Source organism: Equus caballus, chromosome 6 (assembly GCF_041296265.1).
Source record: "Equus caballus isolate H_3958 breed thoroughbred chromosome 6, TB-T2T, whole genome shotgun sequence".
Taxonomy (NCBI): domain Eukaryota; kingdom Metazoa; phylum Chordata; class Mammalia; order Perissodactyla; family Equidae; genus Equus; species Equus caballus.
Window position 1 is genome coordinate 60,514,047 of NC_091689.1, and position 13,262 is coordinate 60,527,308.

At 34.8% G+C, this 13,262-nt stretch overlaps 1 protein-coding gene across 51 annotated transcripts in view; it reads right to left on the minus strand.

Moving 5' to 3' along the window:
• Positions 1 to 4,082: 4,082 nt before the first annotated feature.
• Positions 4,083 to 13,262, minus strand: part of SLCO1A2 (solute carrier organic anion transporter family member 1A2) — a 117,994-nt gene continuing 108,814 nt past the window's right edge. For 50 of the 51 annotated variants that reach the window (XM_014740471.3, XM_070269107.1, XM_070269101.1 and 47 more), the window contains 3 exons: positions 12,763 to 12,827; positions 12,087 to 12,204; positions 4,083 to 4,975 (listed from right to left, as the gene is read on the minus strand). In XM_014740471.3, the coding sequence (XP_014595957.1) occupies positions 4,756 to 4,975; positions 12,087 to 12,204; positions 12,763 to 12,827 (403 nt within the window). In that variant the 3' untranslated portion in view covers positions 4,083 to 4,755. 51 annotated transcript variants of the gene reach the window in all.

Here is a 13,262-nt window from a genome sequence, read left to right on the forward strand (position 1 = left end):
GACTCCAGCTGTCTTCCTGCTCCACCAGCCTTCACGTGTTGTCTTTCATCCTGAGGCTTGTTGCCTCTTGGTTGCAACATGGCTGTGCTCCTTGAGGCCTAATATCCACAGTTCAGGAAGGAAGAAGGAAAAAGGGCAAAAATGTCTTCTCAGAAAGCTTTGTCTTTTAAAAAGTTTCCCAGTTAGCAAGCTTCTGCCAATATCTCATTAATCAAAACTGTAATTGTGAGAAAAAATAAGTGTTGACAAGGGTATAGAGAAAAGGGCACTGTCACACACCATTGGTGGGAATGTAAATAGGTGCAGCCACCATGGAAAACAATATGGAGGTTCCTCAAAAAATTAAAAATAAAACTACCATACGATCCAGCAATTCCACCTCTGGGCATTCATCAGAATAAAATGAAAACACTAATTTGAAGAGATATATGCACCCCTATGTTCACTGCAGCATTATTTACAATAGCTAAGATATGGAAACAACCTAAGTGTCCATTGATAGATAAGTGAATACAGAAGATGTGGTATATATATACACAATGGAATGTTACTCAACATAAAAAAGTATGGCATTTGCTACAACATGGATGAACCTAGAAGGTATTATGCTAAGTGAAATAAGTCAGACAGAGAAAGACAAAAACTGTATGACTTCAGTTATATGTGAAATCCAAAAAACAAAACAAACAAAACAGAACATAAACAGAAAACAAACTAGTGGTTACCAGAGGAGAGAGGGGTGGGGGGGTTGGGTGAGCAAAATTGGTGAAGAGGATTAAGTGGTACAAACTTCCAGTCCTAAAATAAGCAAATCGTGGGGAGGTAATGTACAGAATAGGGAATATAGTCAATAATATTGTAATAACATTGTATGATGACAGATGGTAACTAGACTTATCGTGGTGATCATTTCACAATGTATCTAAATATTGAGTCACTATTATGTACACCTGAAACTAATAGGATATTATACGTCAATTATATTTCAATTAAAAAAAACTAATCGCTGTAACTGTGGCTGGCGGTAAAGGAAGCATTCTTACATTTGTTTCTGTTATTCCCTCAGTCAGCACTGGATTTTTTTCTTTTCCTTCATCAATCTGGAGTCATCATTTCCCACCAAGACCTGAATGGGAAGCTTATGCACAAAACCCTGTTTACTTAGTCACTCGCCATATATCCATAGTGGTTGAAATTACATCGTACTGTTATTTGTTGTTCTATAATTGTTTTCTGTGTATGTTTATTCACTCTAATAAAATGACACCACCTTGAATTTTACTTGAATTCTACAGCCTACAACTTAGTTCCACCCCCTTCACGTACACATACTGACACGCATATCTTCCAGAACCAAATATAGAAATGAGAAAACAATTACTTGTTCAATAAACACCCACTGGAGAGTCTCAACAACTTATAATTGGAGGACTCAGTTTCTTCCCTTTCTGTAAAATACATTATCTTATTTAATTTACTATTATTATCGTTTTGGCGAATGTGTTGTTCTTTATGAAATACTATTTTGTTAATCATGTTTTATGTGCAGAGGGAGAAAAAAGTCAGTGCCAAAGGAACGAAAATGAAGGACAAATGTATTGTTCTTTGCTGTTCCTCAGGATGGCCCACTGCTGCTGAAGCAACATTTGTAAACAGTTCTAATGACATATGTATGCCAATTTTATCTTAATTTATCAAGTTTAACATGTATTTTAACTCCGCGCCATAAAATATGAAGAATGATTATTCCCTCTGCTTCCTCTTATACATCTTTTTGCAGTGTTTGTGTTTTCTTAAGTTCTTATTTTTTGTTCCTGTAAAGATTGGTTATAATTAGAATTATCAAAAAAATGTTAAATCACTATTTCTATTTCCATTAACTTAGACTCCCTACAATATTGAATAGAAAATTAGTGACCCTAGACTTCCCACTGCCTGTGTTTTTCCTGTTTCTCTCCTTCACTTCTGTCTGCTATGCCATTATTACCTGTACCCTGTCATGAGGGAGCAGAAGTTCCCAGAATAAGAACTGACCTCCCCAGGCCACATGGACTCCAACAACAGAGGTCATGGATCACAAAGCACTCCAACGCCCGCTTTCTCTGATCTTCTTTCCTTCACCAAGAAGTGTCAAGAAAGACGCCTATGCTTAAGAGTAAAATATCAACTACCCCAGGAGGCAATAAGAGGACTGGATCCAAACCTATGTCTCTCTGGCCCTGCTACTCTCCATGGAGGGAACTCAAGTGGGTCAGTTGTGCAGAGTGACACTCAGCTTTCTCTGATCATCTTAAATCCATCAACAGAATTCAAGCAGGAACTTCAGGTACTCAAGTAAGATTCTGCTTCTCCGGTTTGCCTCCACGACAAGGGGTCCTGAGGGAGCCCAGTCATGACCCCTCCTATTGTTGACACTCACAGTCTCACCAACACCATCTGCCCTGAAATCCATCAGGGCTAATCTCCTTATGTCGGTCACCTAAAATGCCCTAGAATTTCAAGCTATCTTTCATTCTCCTTTTTCTAATCACCATAAGTCTAATTTCCACACACCTCCTATTATTTACTTTTTCTTTCAGACTCAAATTCCTGAAATCTGCCCACTTTCACTTTGTCCTCTAGAACTCACAGTCCATTATCACCTTTTCCCTCTGTATTCTCAAACGCATAAACGAGTGTTCTCTTCACCACTGCACTCTACCCAAAATCTGGGTTTCTCCTGAGGAGATGCTTCCCCAAAATCTTCTTATGTGGTAGCTGTTGACTTTTTCTCACAACTGTCTGGATATAGAGTAAGACCTCACTCCTTCTTTTAGCTTTCACACCATTCTCCCTACTTCCTCCTCCTCAAATGAAGCAGCTCCAAATTTCACGTCATCAGACCCTAACACTCAACTGTAGCTCACTACTGCAGTCATAGCTACCCTGAGTTACACTCATCATTTCCAACAATGTTAGCTCCTTTCTTGTGTTTCAACACTAGTCCTGTCTTGAAGCATGGTTATTTTTAGTGTATCCAGAAATGAAGTCTCACAATTCATGAGTCCAAAACTTAATTCTTAATCCTTCTCCTCAAACCTGTTCTACCCAGTCTTCCTCACCTCAGTTGCTTTCTTTTCATATGACCCATCCTATCATCAGGAAATCATGTTTGTCAGCGAAAGATCTGTAGACAGTCCTTCAGGTACCTTGCCTATTTTCATCCAGCCGCCAACTTGTAGTCATTGAACTTGCAACTCAGAGACTCCAACCTACATTCCAGACTCCTTCTAGGTGCATTCTCGATTACAGCTTATTCCGCTATGTACTACCCTGTAGACATTCCCATTGCATTTATGTTACATATAAATAACTGTAGTATATTGACACTCACTTCTCCCATCCTCCCTTCTTGCATTGTCCTCATCGTTAGGGATTTATGTAATTTTTTTTAGGTATTGACTGTCATTCCAGTGGAGAGAATAAAGAGAGAGAATAAGGAGTAGATAAACATGGCTGTTCATCCTACTCTCTTAAACCACAAATTCCAGATTATCTGTAAGGCCTCTTATACCTCTAAAACCCTTTCATTCTTTTATTGCATACATAAGCTACAAAATAACAAATGAGTAGATTTAGTTTTAAATGTGCATCCTGAATTTTATTAACTTCAGTTTCATAATGGAAGCTACTTTTTAAAAGCTTCACCCTTTGAGATGATTTATGGAAAATTAGTGCTTGTCTTCTAACTTGGGACACCACGGAAGGCATAAATATTAAAAACAGCCTCTAAGGACCAATTTTTTTTAATATTATCCTTTCATCCTTTGACTCAGACACTTGTTTTTACTTATTTATTTATTTATTTATTTTTGGTGAGGATGATTGGCCCTGAGCTAACATTTGTGCCAGTCTTCCTCTATTTTATATGTGGAATGCCATCACAATGTGGCTTGATGAGCAGTGTGTAGGTCCATGCCCAGGAGCCTCGGGCTGCCAAAGTAGAGTGCGCAAACCTAACCACCATGCCACCGGGCCGGACACTTGTTTTTAAGAGAGAGCTTAGTCGCCAGGTTTGAATTGCTGAAAAAAAATTCCAACGATCTTTTCTACATGATTTTTAATAACCTAATTAAGTTTGTCAGTACTCTGAACAAAATGAGCAAATATATGACATGAGTAATAAAGCAGGGAAAGAACTGAGAGCAAGTGATGGCATATCAATGAGCAATCTATTTTGAAACAGTCATGTCTGGAATGAATAGGAAGAGTTAAATAACAATTCCTAAATAGAATAGAACACGTAGGCTTCTTTCACCTGGAAGTGATAAATTTGAATAAAATACTTAAATGTTCACATAAGCAGGATGAGAATTTTGTCTCTAAATAACCCCAATATCAAAGGAGAAATTCAATGGAATTAAATAGATTTTCATAATAGAAAAGTTTTGGAATCATTTGGAAAAGGAGATGTGGGAAATATACCCTTATTTAGCATGAGTTAAAAGAGAAATGGCTGTTTTCCCATAAAAATAAAGCTGTCTTTAATATCCTGGTTTGAGAGTTGTCATAATGTCCCTCTGAGGCAGATCTCAAGGGACATTGAGATCATTGATGCCTCAGAAATACCATCAGTGAAACTTTTTTTTATCTTGAGTAGAAAAACTGTTTGAGGTTCTTAAAGACAAGAAAAAAGTTACCTGTAGTACCTCTATTGATTTTAAAGACAAGTTGTAGTGTGTTCTCCAACTCTGAGAAGCATGAGAAAATAGAGCCTTACAGTTTAGTTTTCCATTCATCATTATTTGAAACTTTGGAATTTTGGTGCCTATCTTTGCACTCATTTTCCTTCCCCGTAACCTTCGCCTCTACAAGCACAGTTCCTGAAGAGGCTTCTTCCCCAGGTAGGCGACGCTTCCTCAAAATAGCCAAGATCAAAAAGGCTGGAATATAGCTTGAGCCTCTTAGCGCTGCTGGCAATCCAAGGTAAATATACCTAGCAAAAAAAATGTTAAAATATATTAAATCTTACATAGACAGCGTGGTGGGTACAAATTAGTTTTGCATATCTTTAATTATTAATATTTTATTCCCATAAGAACAACAGCTAATTGTTTCACCTGTTGATCTTATATAAGCAACTTTGCTGAACTCACTTATTAATTCTAAAATTCGTTACAATTTTTTTTGGAATTTTTTCATTCAGAAAACCCAAATTTGTTTCCTTCTTTTCTAATCTTTTGTGACTATTTTTATGTTATTTTTACATTGAAGAGAACCTGGAACTTAAGTTTAATGCTGACAGTGATAGCAGTTTTATTCCAGTATTTAATACAAAGGCTTCCAAATAACCATCTTTAACTATGATATTTATTCTTGTGGGTTTTTAGATGACATTAATCAAGTTAAACAAGTCCTCTTCTCTTCTCTTCTGAGTTTGTTCAAAGCTTTAGTTATACCTGCATAAAATATCACCAAATCATTTTCCTGCATATAGTTAGCAAAATATCCAAGATTTTTCCCCCTTTATTGTGTTAACAGGGTGTATTACATTAATAGATTGTTCTGACATTGCACCAAATTTGCATGCCTAAAATAAATCTTAAGTTTTTATACATTATTGAATTCAATTTGTTAATTTTTTATTTAGAATTTTTGCCTGTACATTTATAAGTGAAATCAGCCTATACTTTTTCCCTTGTATTGAACTTGTCTAATGCGAATATCAAGATTGTACTAGCTTTGTAAAATGAATTGGGACATTTTCCCTCTTGTTCCATTTCTTGGAATAATTTGTATAATACAGGAATCATCAGTTCATTGAAGGTTTGTAAAACTCACTTTAAAATCATCCAGACTTCGTGCCTTTGGAAGATGAGAATTTTTGACTGATACATATTTTTAAATAGTTTAAAAAATTCATGTTTTCTATGTATTAAAATTTGGTAATATATATTTGTCCAGAAAACTGTTTAATGTTTCCAAATTGTTATATCTAGAATCCCTAAGTATCTGTACTGTGTTCCCTTTTTCATTCTTAATAGTGTTTATAAGTGCCTCCTTTCTTGACTGGCTTTTCCAGATTACAGTCATGCATCACTTAACGACGGGGATGCATCCTGAGAACTGCGTCTTTAGGCAATTTCCTTATTGTGCAAACATCACAGAGTGTACTTAAACAAACCTAGATGGTGTGGCCCACTAGACACCCAGGCTTTTTGGTACTAATATTATGGGACCATCATCCTCTAAGTGGTCAATCATTGACTGAAACATTGCTATGAAGTGCTTGACTATATTGTTATTATTATATTTTAATCTTCTCAAAAACACAGCTTTTCATTTTTTTGATTACCCTTATAATTTATAGTGTATTTATTAATTTCTGCTTTTTAGTTTCATCTTCCTACTTCTAAAATTGTCTCTTATCATGAAACATTTCAAGAATACAGGAAAAAAAATTTTAACAAACATGTTTGTACTCCCCATCTAAGTTTTTTAAATGATTAAAATTTGGCATTTTTGTTTCAGACCAATTTAGAAGAAGATACTAATACATCTAAGTCCTATGTGCACCATTATGATCCTATTACCTTCCAACCCATCCCAGATCTAACACTATGTTGAATTTTATGACTTCTATTTGTAGTTTATTTTTGAAATTTTAGAAAGTGTGTATGAATACCTTAATAATATATACAACTATATGTTTTTACATTTTAAATAATTGGTATAATACTATGTTTTATTCTGAAAATTTCTGTATTAGCCCACCATTTTAAGACTGTGTTTATACATGTAGTTCTATTTCACTTATTTTTAAATATTGCACCACATTCCAATGTGTGAACACACCACAACTTACTAATACAGTTTCTTTTTGGACACTTGTGCTGTTCAAATTTTTTCTAATATTAACAATATTGCAACAAACCTCCTTTTACATGTGAGCAAGAGTTCCTCTAAAACATGTCTAAGGGTATTGGAGTATGCAACTTAGCAGATATTGTCCAAAAGTGCTCTTCAATAGTCTTTATTCATTACCAGCAATGAATGAGAGCTCCTCATGCTCCCTATTTGTTTTATATGTAGTCACATTTTCCATTTCTTGCTCTATGGTCTGTGTTTTTGTTTCAACCCAAACCCAAAGCAACAAGGATTATACAGATATTAGGATCCAGTGTTGCCGATGACCTATCTACTATTGACCTAATTGTCATTCCTGGGTAAGCCACCCGTTTATTTCTGTGGGTAACTTGAACGTTTTTTTTCTTTACCTTGAAGGTTTTTCATTTTATTCTGATATATGTATTCATATTTATTCTAGGAGGCATTTGAAGCACACTTTTGATCTGAAAATTCATGTCTGTCTCAAGTTTGAGGAAATTCTGAGGCATTAATTCTTTAATTTATCTCTGCCATTTCCTCCATTTTCTTTTCTAGAAATTTTCTGAGTTATATGTTTTGTTACTTGGTCTTTAGTATTACTTAGGTAGTTCATTTCTTTTCTTTCTTTCTTTCTTTCTTTCTTTTTTTTTGCTGTGGAAAATTAACCCTGAGCTAACATCCACTGCCTGTCTTCCTCTTTTTGTATGTGAGCCACTGCCACAGCACGGACACTGACAGAAAAGTGGTGTAGGTCTGAAACCAGGCTGCTGAGGCTGAGCATGCAGAACTTAACCACTAGGCCACCAGGGCTGACCCAGTTCATTTCTGTTTAATCAGTTCAGATCATTGATTTACATTCTAGATAAATTGTTCTGTACTCTCTTCCAGTTCACCAACTCTCTTTTGAACTATGTTGACTTGAAATTTATTACATATTTAGGATCCTTTTATTATCTCAATGCTATACATTTAATCTCTAATATTTCCAAGAGTTCTTTTTGATATTCTTATTTCTGAATTTTTTTCATAATTTCTTGTTCATTTTTAATAGATATCATGTCATTCATTTACTATTTTTAATTCTATTGAGCTAATTAAGCATACTTATTGTAAAGTCTTGTTAGACTCTTACATTAAATTAAGTTTAATTTGAAATGAAGTCATAGCTCAATTGGTAATTTATGTGCTTATCTTTTTTTACCATTGGATTTGTTCATGTGCTGTTAAGTTTTAGTTTGCAGAGTGTCTTGTTTTTGTTGTTAGTTGTTTTGGTTTTCTTCTCTTGCTCTGTATATTTGTTCCTCTAAATCTAATAATTTTGCCTCACTTTTCCCTGTTCCCCCAGGCCCTTTGGCCAGATCTAGTTCTTATCTTATAAGGGTGATTTTTCATAGTGACACTGGGAATAGTCACAGAGGGGGCAGATCACTTGGTCTAGTTCTTGGATATGTCTGTGTCTTATTCCCTCCTTACTAACACAGCAATGATGTGCAAAACATTTTTTAAATCTCTTTACAATGAGATTTGTATTAGTTTCCTACAATCCACCACAAATTTGAAGGCTTAACACAAAAGAAATACATTCTCTCACAGTCCTGGAGCCTAGAAATCTGACATCAAGGTGTTGGCAGGGCCACTCTTCCTCTGAAGGCTCCAGGAAAGAATCCCTCCTCAATTCTTCCTAGCTGCTGGTAATTTTCAGCAATCCTTAGCATTCCTTGGTTTGCAGATGCGTCACTGCGATCTCTCTTTCTATCACCACGTGGCTTTCTCCCTGCATGTCTGTGTCTTCTAGGTCTCCTTGCCTCTTCTTATAAGGACACCAATGATTGGATTTGGGGCCCATTCTAATCCAGTATGACCTCATTTTAGCTTAATTTAACTAATTCCATTTGCAAAGATCCTACTCCAAAATAAAGAACTATTCTGAGGTTATAGGTGGACATGAAATTTTGAGAGACACTACTCAACCCAGTCTAAGGGTGTTCTACTCCACATTAAGACTAAAGCATTGAATCTGAACCTATGAGTACTGTATTTTCCCTTTGGAAGCTGATATCCCAGAAACCACTGCCCGTTTCTAGGCTTAAAGCCTTTGCATTCAGCCTTTGAATTCAGCTTTGTTTCTCCATTGGTTTTGTTCAATTCCTAGTTCAGGAAAACTGGATGTCCAGGATGATGTTCATATTGTCTTTGAAACTAGAAATGGCCCTTTGGAATTTTAAAAATGGATCATATCTATTGTTCTTGTTTGAGATAGAAAATAAATCAATATGTAACTTATTGAATCATTCATCAGATTGTTCTACTTTATTTGAAGTCACTATGTTGTTCTTTTTCTAAATTCTCAGTTTGTAAATTTTCAGTCTTTTAAAAAAACATGTATACATTTAAAGTTCTAAATATTCCTTTGAGTACTGGTTTGGCTTCGTCTCATAAGTTTTCCTACTCAGTGCTTTCATTAACACCAGGTTCTAGTTACTTAATTATTTTTACTATAATTTATTCTTTGATCCATGGGTAATTCCAAACATGTGTGGCTGGGGCAATATTTTATCATAGATTCCTAATTCCATTGCATTGTGGACATGAAATAGGTTATATGGTATTAACACTTTGCATTTTTTAAAGCTTTCTTTGTGGCATACGGCCTGGCCAATTGTTATAAATGTTTATTATAGGCTGGAGAAGAATATATATTCTGTTGGTTGTGTTAAAAAAAAATTGCTATACATCTATTAGATAACTCTTTTACAGTTTGGTGGTTCAAATTTTCTGTATCCTCACTAATTCTTTTGTCTGTATTTTATATTTGTTAGGGAAGTGTGCTGAAATTTTCCACTCTGTAGACTTCTCATAATTTTGTGAATTTTTGTTATATATATTTTAGGTTATGTTGATAAATTTATATGGGTTCATGATTGTTATATATTCTTGGTAAAGTGTTTCTTTTATTAATAAGTAATATCCTTCTTTAACTCTTAATCCTTTTCTCTTTAAATTCTAGCTTGTCTTACAATCATTAATATAACCACAGAAGCTTGATTTAATACCTGCCCGGTATATCTTTTCTGACCTTTATCTTCGACCTTTCTTTGCATTATATTTTTTAGTCTGTCTCTTGTAAACAACACATAGCTGAAATTTTGAAAGCTCCAATATGAAAGTCACTGTCTTTTAAGAGGTAAGTTTAATTGGTTTACATTTATTGTGAAACTTGATATATTTAGGCTTATTTTTTCAACTTATTTTGTGTGCTGTTATTTTCCTATTTCTTACTTCCACTGAATTTTCCATAATTCTTTTCTCCCTTTCTATTAGATTGGAATAAATGTAAGTAACCATCCTTACATTTTTGGCAAAATTTAAAGTTAATCAGTATTTTCATTCTCAAGAATGGTAAAAGGGTCCTAGATTTTACCTGGATTTTAAGCTAACAGGTTAGTCTGTCATAGTTGAATGGATGCTGATAGAAGATACAAGACTCCTGGGTCAGAGATAAATGAGTTTTTTTACTCACAGTACAGCAATCAGCACAAGCTTCATGTTCAGGTTGGTTTTCCTTAACCCTCAAGTCCCAAAGGGGTGACACAGAGGAAGACCCAGGTAGCTGTTGTGCACACAGTGTGTTTAGGTCACAGCTAAGAAATCTTGAGTTTAGAAAATCTCAGTCTTTTAAATGGATTGCAAGCAAGTTTGCCAACCTTTACCCCAGAGGGATATCATCCTGGACAGCAAACTCTGCACCAGAGGGAAACATCATCTAGATCTTCCAAGGTCATTTACTATTCAAACAGTCCTTTGAAAAGATAGTCCAGAAAAGAAGGTTCTGCTAACAAGATATGTAGAAGTTCAAGGAACCCATGGAGAATTGTCTACCAACAATATCAACCTCTTGTTTCTACACTATATTAGCTTCCAGTGAATTTTCTCATGAGTACACTTCATCAACCACTCTAATTAATCTTACTGACAGAGGATGGTACCAAATATAATTATTTTGCCTGGACTAGTATTTAATTAAGGCTATTATCAGCAGGAATTCAAGCAGCAGGATGAGGCCAACCTACACTAGTGGTCCTCAGGATTGTTCTACTGTGATGCAAATCCACTGCACATACATATGTTCCTGGTCCTACCTTCACATTGCCCCTGTGAAACTTTAGGGGAAAGAGGAGCTGATGAAAACATGACTCTTATGTTGTCTGCTCTCTTCAAAGTTCTGGATATATATCTTTTTAATAATCAAGATAAGACTTTAGAATGTTTTAAACAATGCTAAATTGGGTTTGTTTTTGTTTTTGTTTTTTTGGTGAAGAAGATTGGCCCAAGCTAACATCCATTGCCGATCCGTTTTTGCTTGAGGGAGATTGTCCTTGAGCTAACATCTGTGCCAATCTTCCTCTAGTTTTTATGAAGGACACCACCACAGCATGGCTTGATGAGTGGTGTGTAGGTCCACGCCCAGGATCCAAACCCATGAACCCTAGGCCAACAAAGTGGAGCATGCAAACATAACCACTATGCCACCGGGCCAGCCCCTGCAATATTAAATTGTTCTTTAGTAAATGAAAGAGTTTTTTCTTATTGCCCCATGACAAGTTAATACAAATTTAAACAAAATTCAGGTCTCCTAATGAAAAAGAACATGAAGATAGAAAGAGAAAAATGGACAAGTTTTGTTCAAAAACAGGTTATGATTACCAAATGAGTTTTGTTCAAAGTCAGATCTATATTAAGAAAAAGTAAGCCTTTAAGAGACATGAAGAATATTGTGTCAGTGACATTTAATGTGGGAGAACAAATATAATTTTGAAGATCGGAGGTGGATGGTGAAAGGAAGTAAGAATTCAGTCTAGTAAGATGCTGAGATGATGCAGGAAAAAAGGGAGATACTTTAGAGAGTAATGCAATTTAGATAGGTAGCTTATGTATAGCTATTACTTTCAATGTACTGATGGCAATCAATTTAACAACATTTTGCAAAGCTAGGTTAAGGAAGTCTTCATGCTTATATTTATTAAGTAGTTTGAAAATATTGAGGAAATAAAATTCTAGTATATAAATAGTGAATGGAGATACAGTATTAGTATCTCTTTTGGAAACAAAGCCAAAAGTAATCTAGTCACTTGATAAAGAAATTGTTAGACAGAAATGGTGCCATTTTTTTGCACAGACTACGCTTAGAAAGCAATTTTTTAAAACATTATTATCTTTACCTGAAGTTGGTGGAATCATATATCCTGCATGCCCCTGACTCACCACATTTCAAAGTTCCCCAATGTAAACATGTGGAGTCCACTAAAGCTCCAAAATATATAGGTGCAGGAATCCCAGCTACAACAAAAAGGAAAGGAAAAAATCCATCAACAAGGTAAGAATTAAGAACATGGTTTTGTTTGGAAACATTTCAATTTTCTCTGTTAGTAGAATGAATAAAGTTTCACAAAATATAAATCTAATGCTTTAAATTTTATTTTTAGAAACCAGAAGTTAGTTTTACTGTAAAGTTTCTAGATTATAGAGGATAACTAATCTGATGGATAAATGCAACCCAAAAATTATTGCTAGGAAAAAACATTGAACTAATGATTATATTTTTTTGGCAATGTTTTGGGCCAATCACATGTACATTTTATTTTAACAAAGCATTTCCCGTTCATTTCCTTTTCAAATCTTATAATAGACGAAAAGTGGAATTAAGGTGAGATGGGTCTTTTTCAAGTAAAAGAGGGAAGTTCTCCATCTCTTCTTGTACTTCATTCTCAAACTAATTACAAAGTGCCGTTTACAAGCAGAAGGAATATTTGCTAGACTGTCACTCTGAAAGAGTGGTTTCATTTACTTAGAATTTGATAATAGTCTGATACGATGTTGGGAAAAATAACTTTTTACCAAATACTCTTGTGCAAAATGTATGTAATCCTACACCAAGAGACTTCTCTTCAGGCTTGATACACCTAAAAAACAAATTCATAAATAAAGTAAAAATACAGATTTTGAAACTACCATAGTTTCTTAAAAGGACTGTTTATGTGCTAGTAACACACTGAGCATTAGAAAATTTTCTTGCATCCTCAAGTCTTGGTTATTCACAGCCTAATTATCCCATTTGTAGCCTTCATAGGAGCCCTACTTCTGGTCGTTGGTATTTTATACATCACTTTTTTCTCATTCATTTCTATCGGAAAGTTATCAAAGGAGAAAATACTTCACATCAATAAACTTCTACCCTAGTATCCCCTTATTGAAATAGTAATTCTTGGTTATAATAGTCAAACATTTAGCTTAAAACTAGAACAATGAAACTCTAGCTGTATTTAAATTATTTATATTAACAAAATACAGAAAAGCTAAGAATTTACTAAGAAAATGTAAGGAGGAAAGAGACCAAA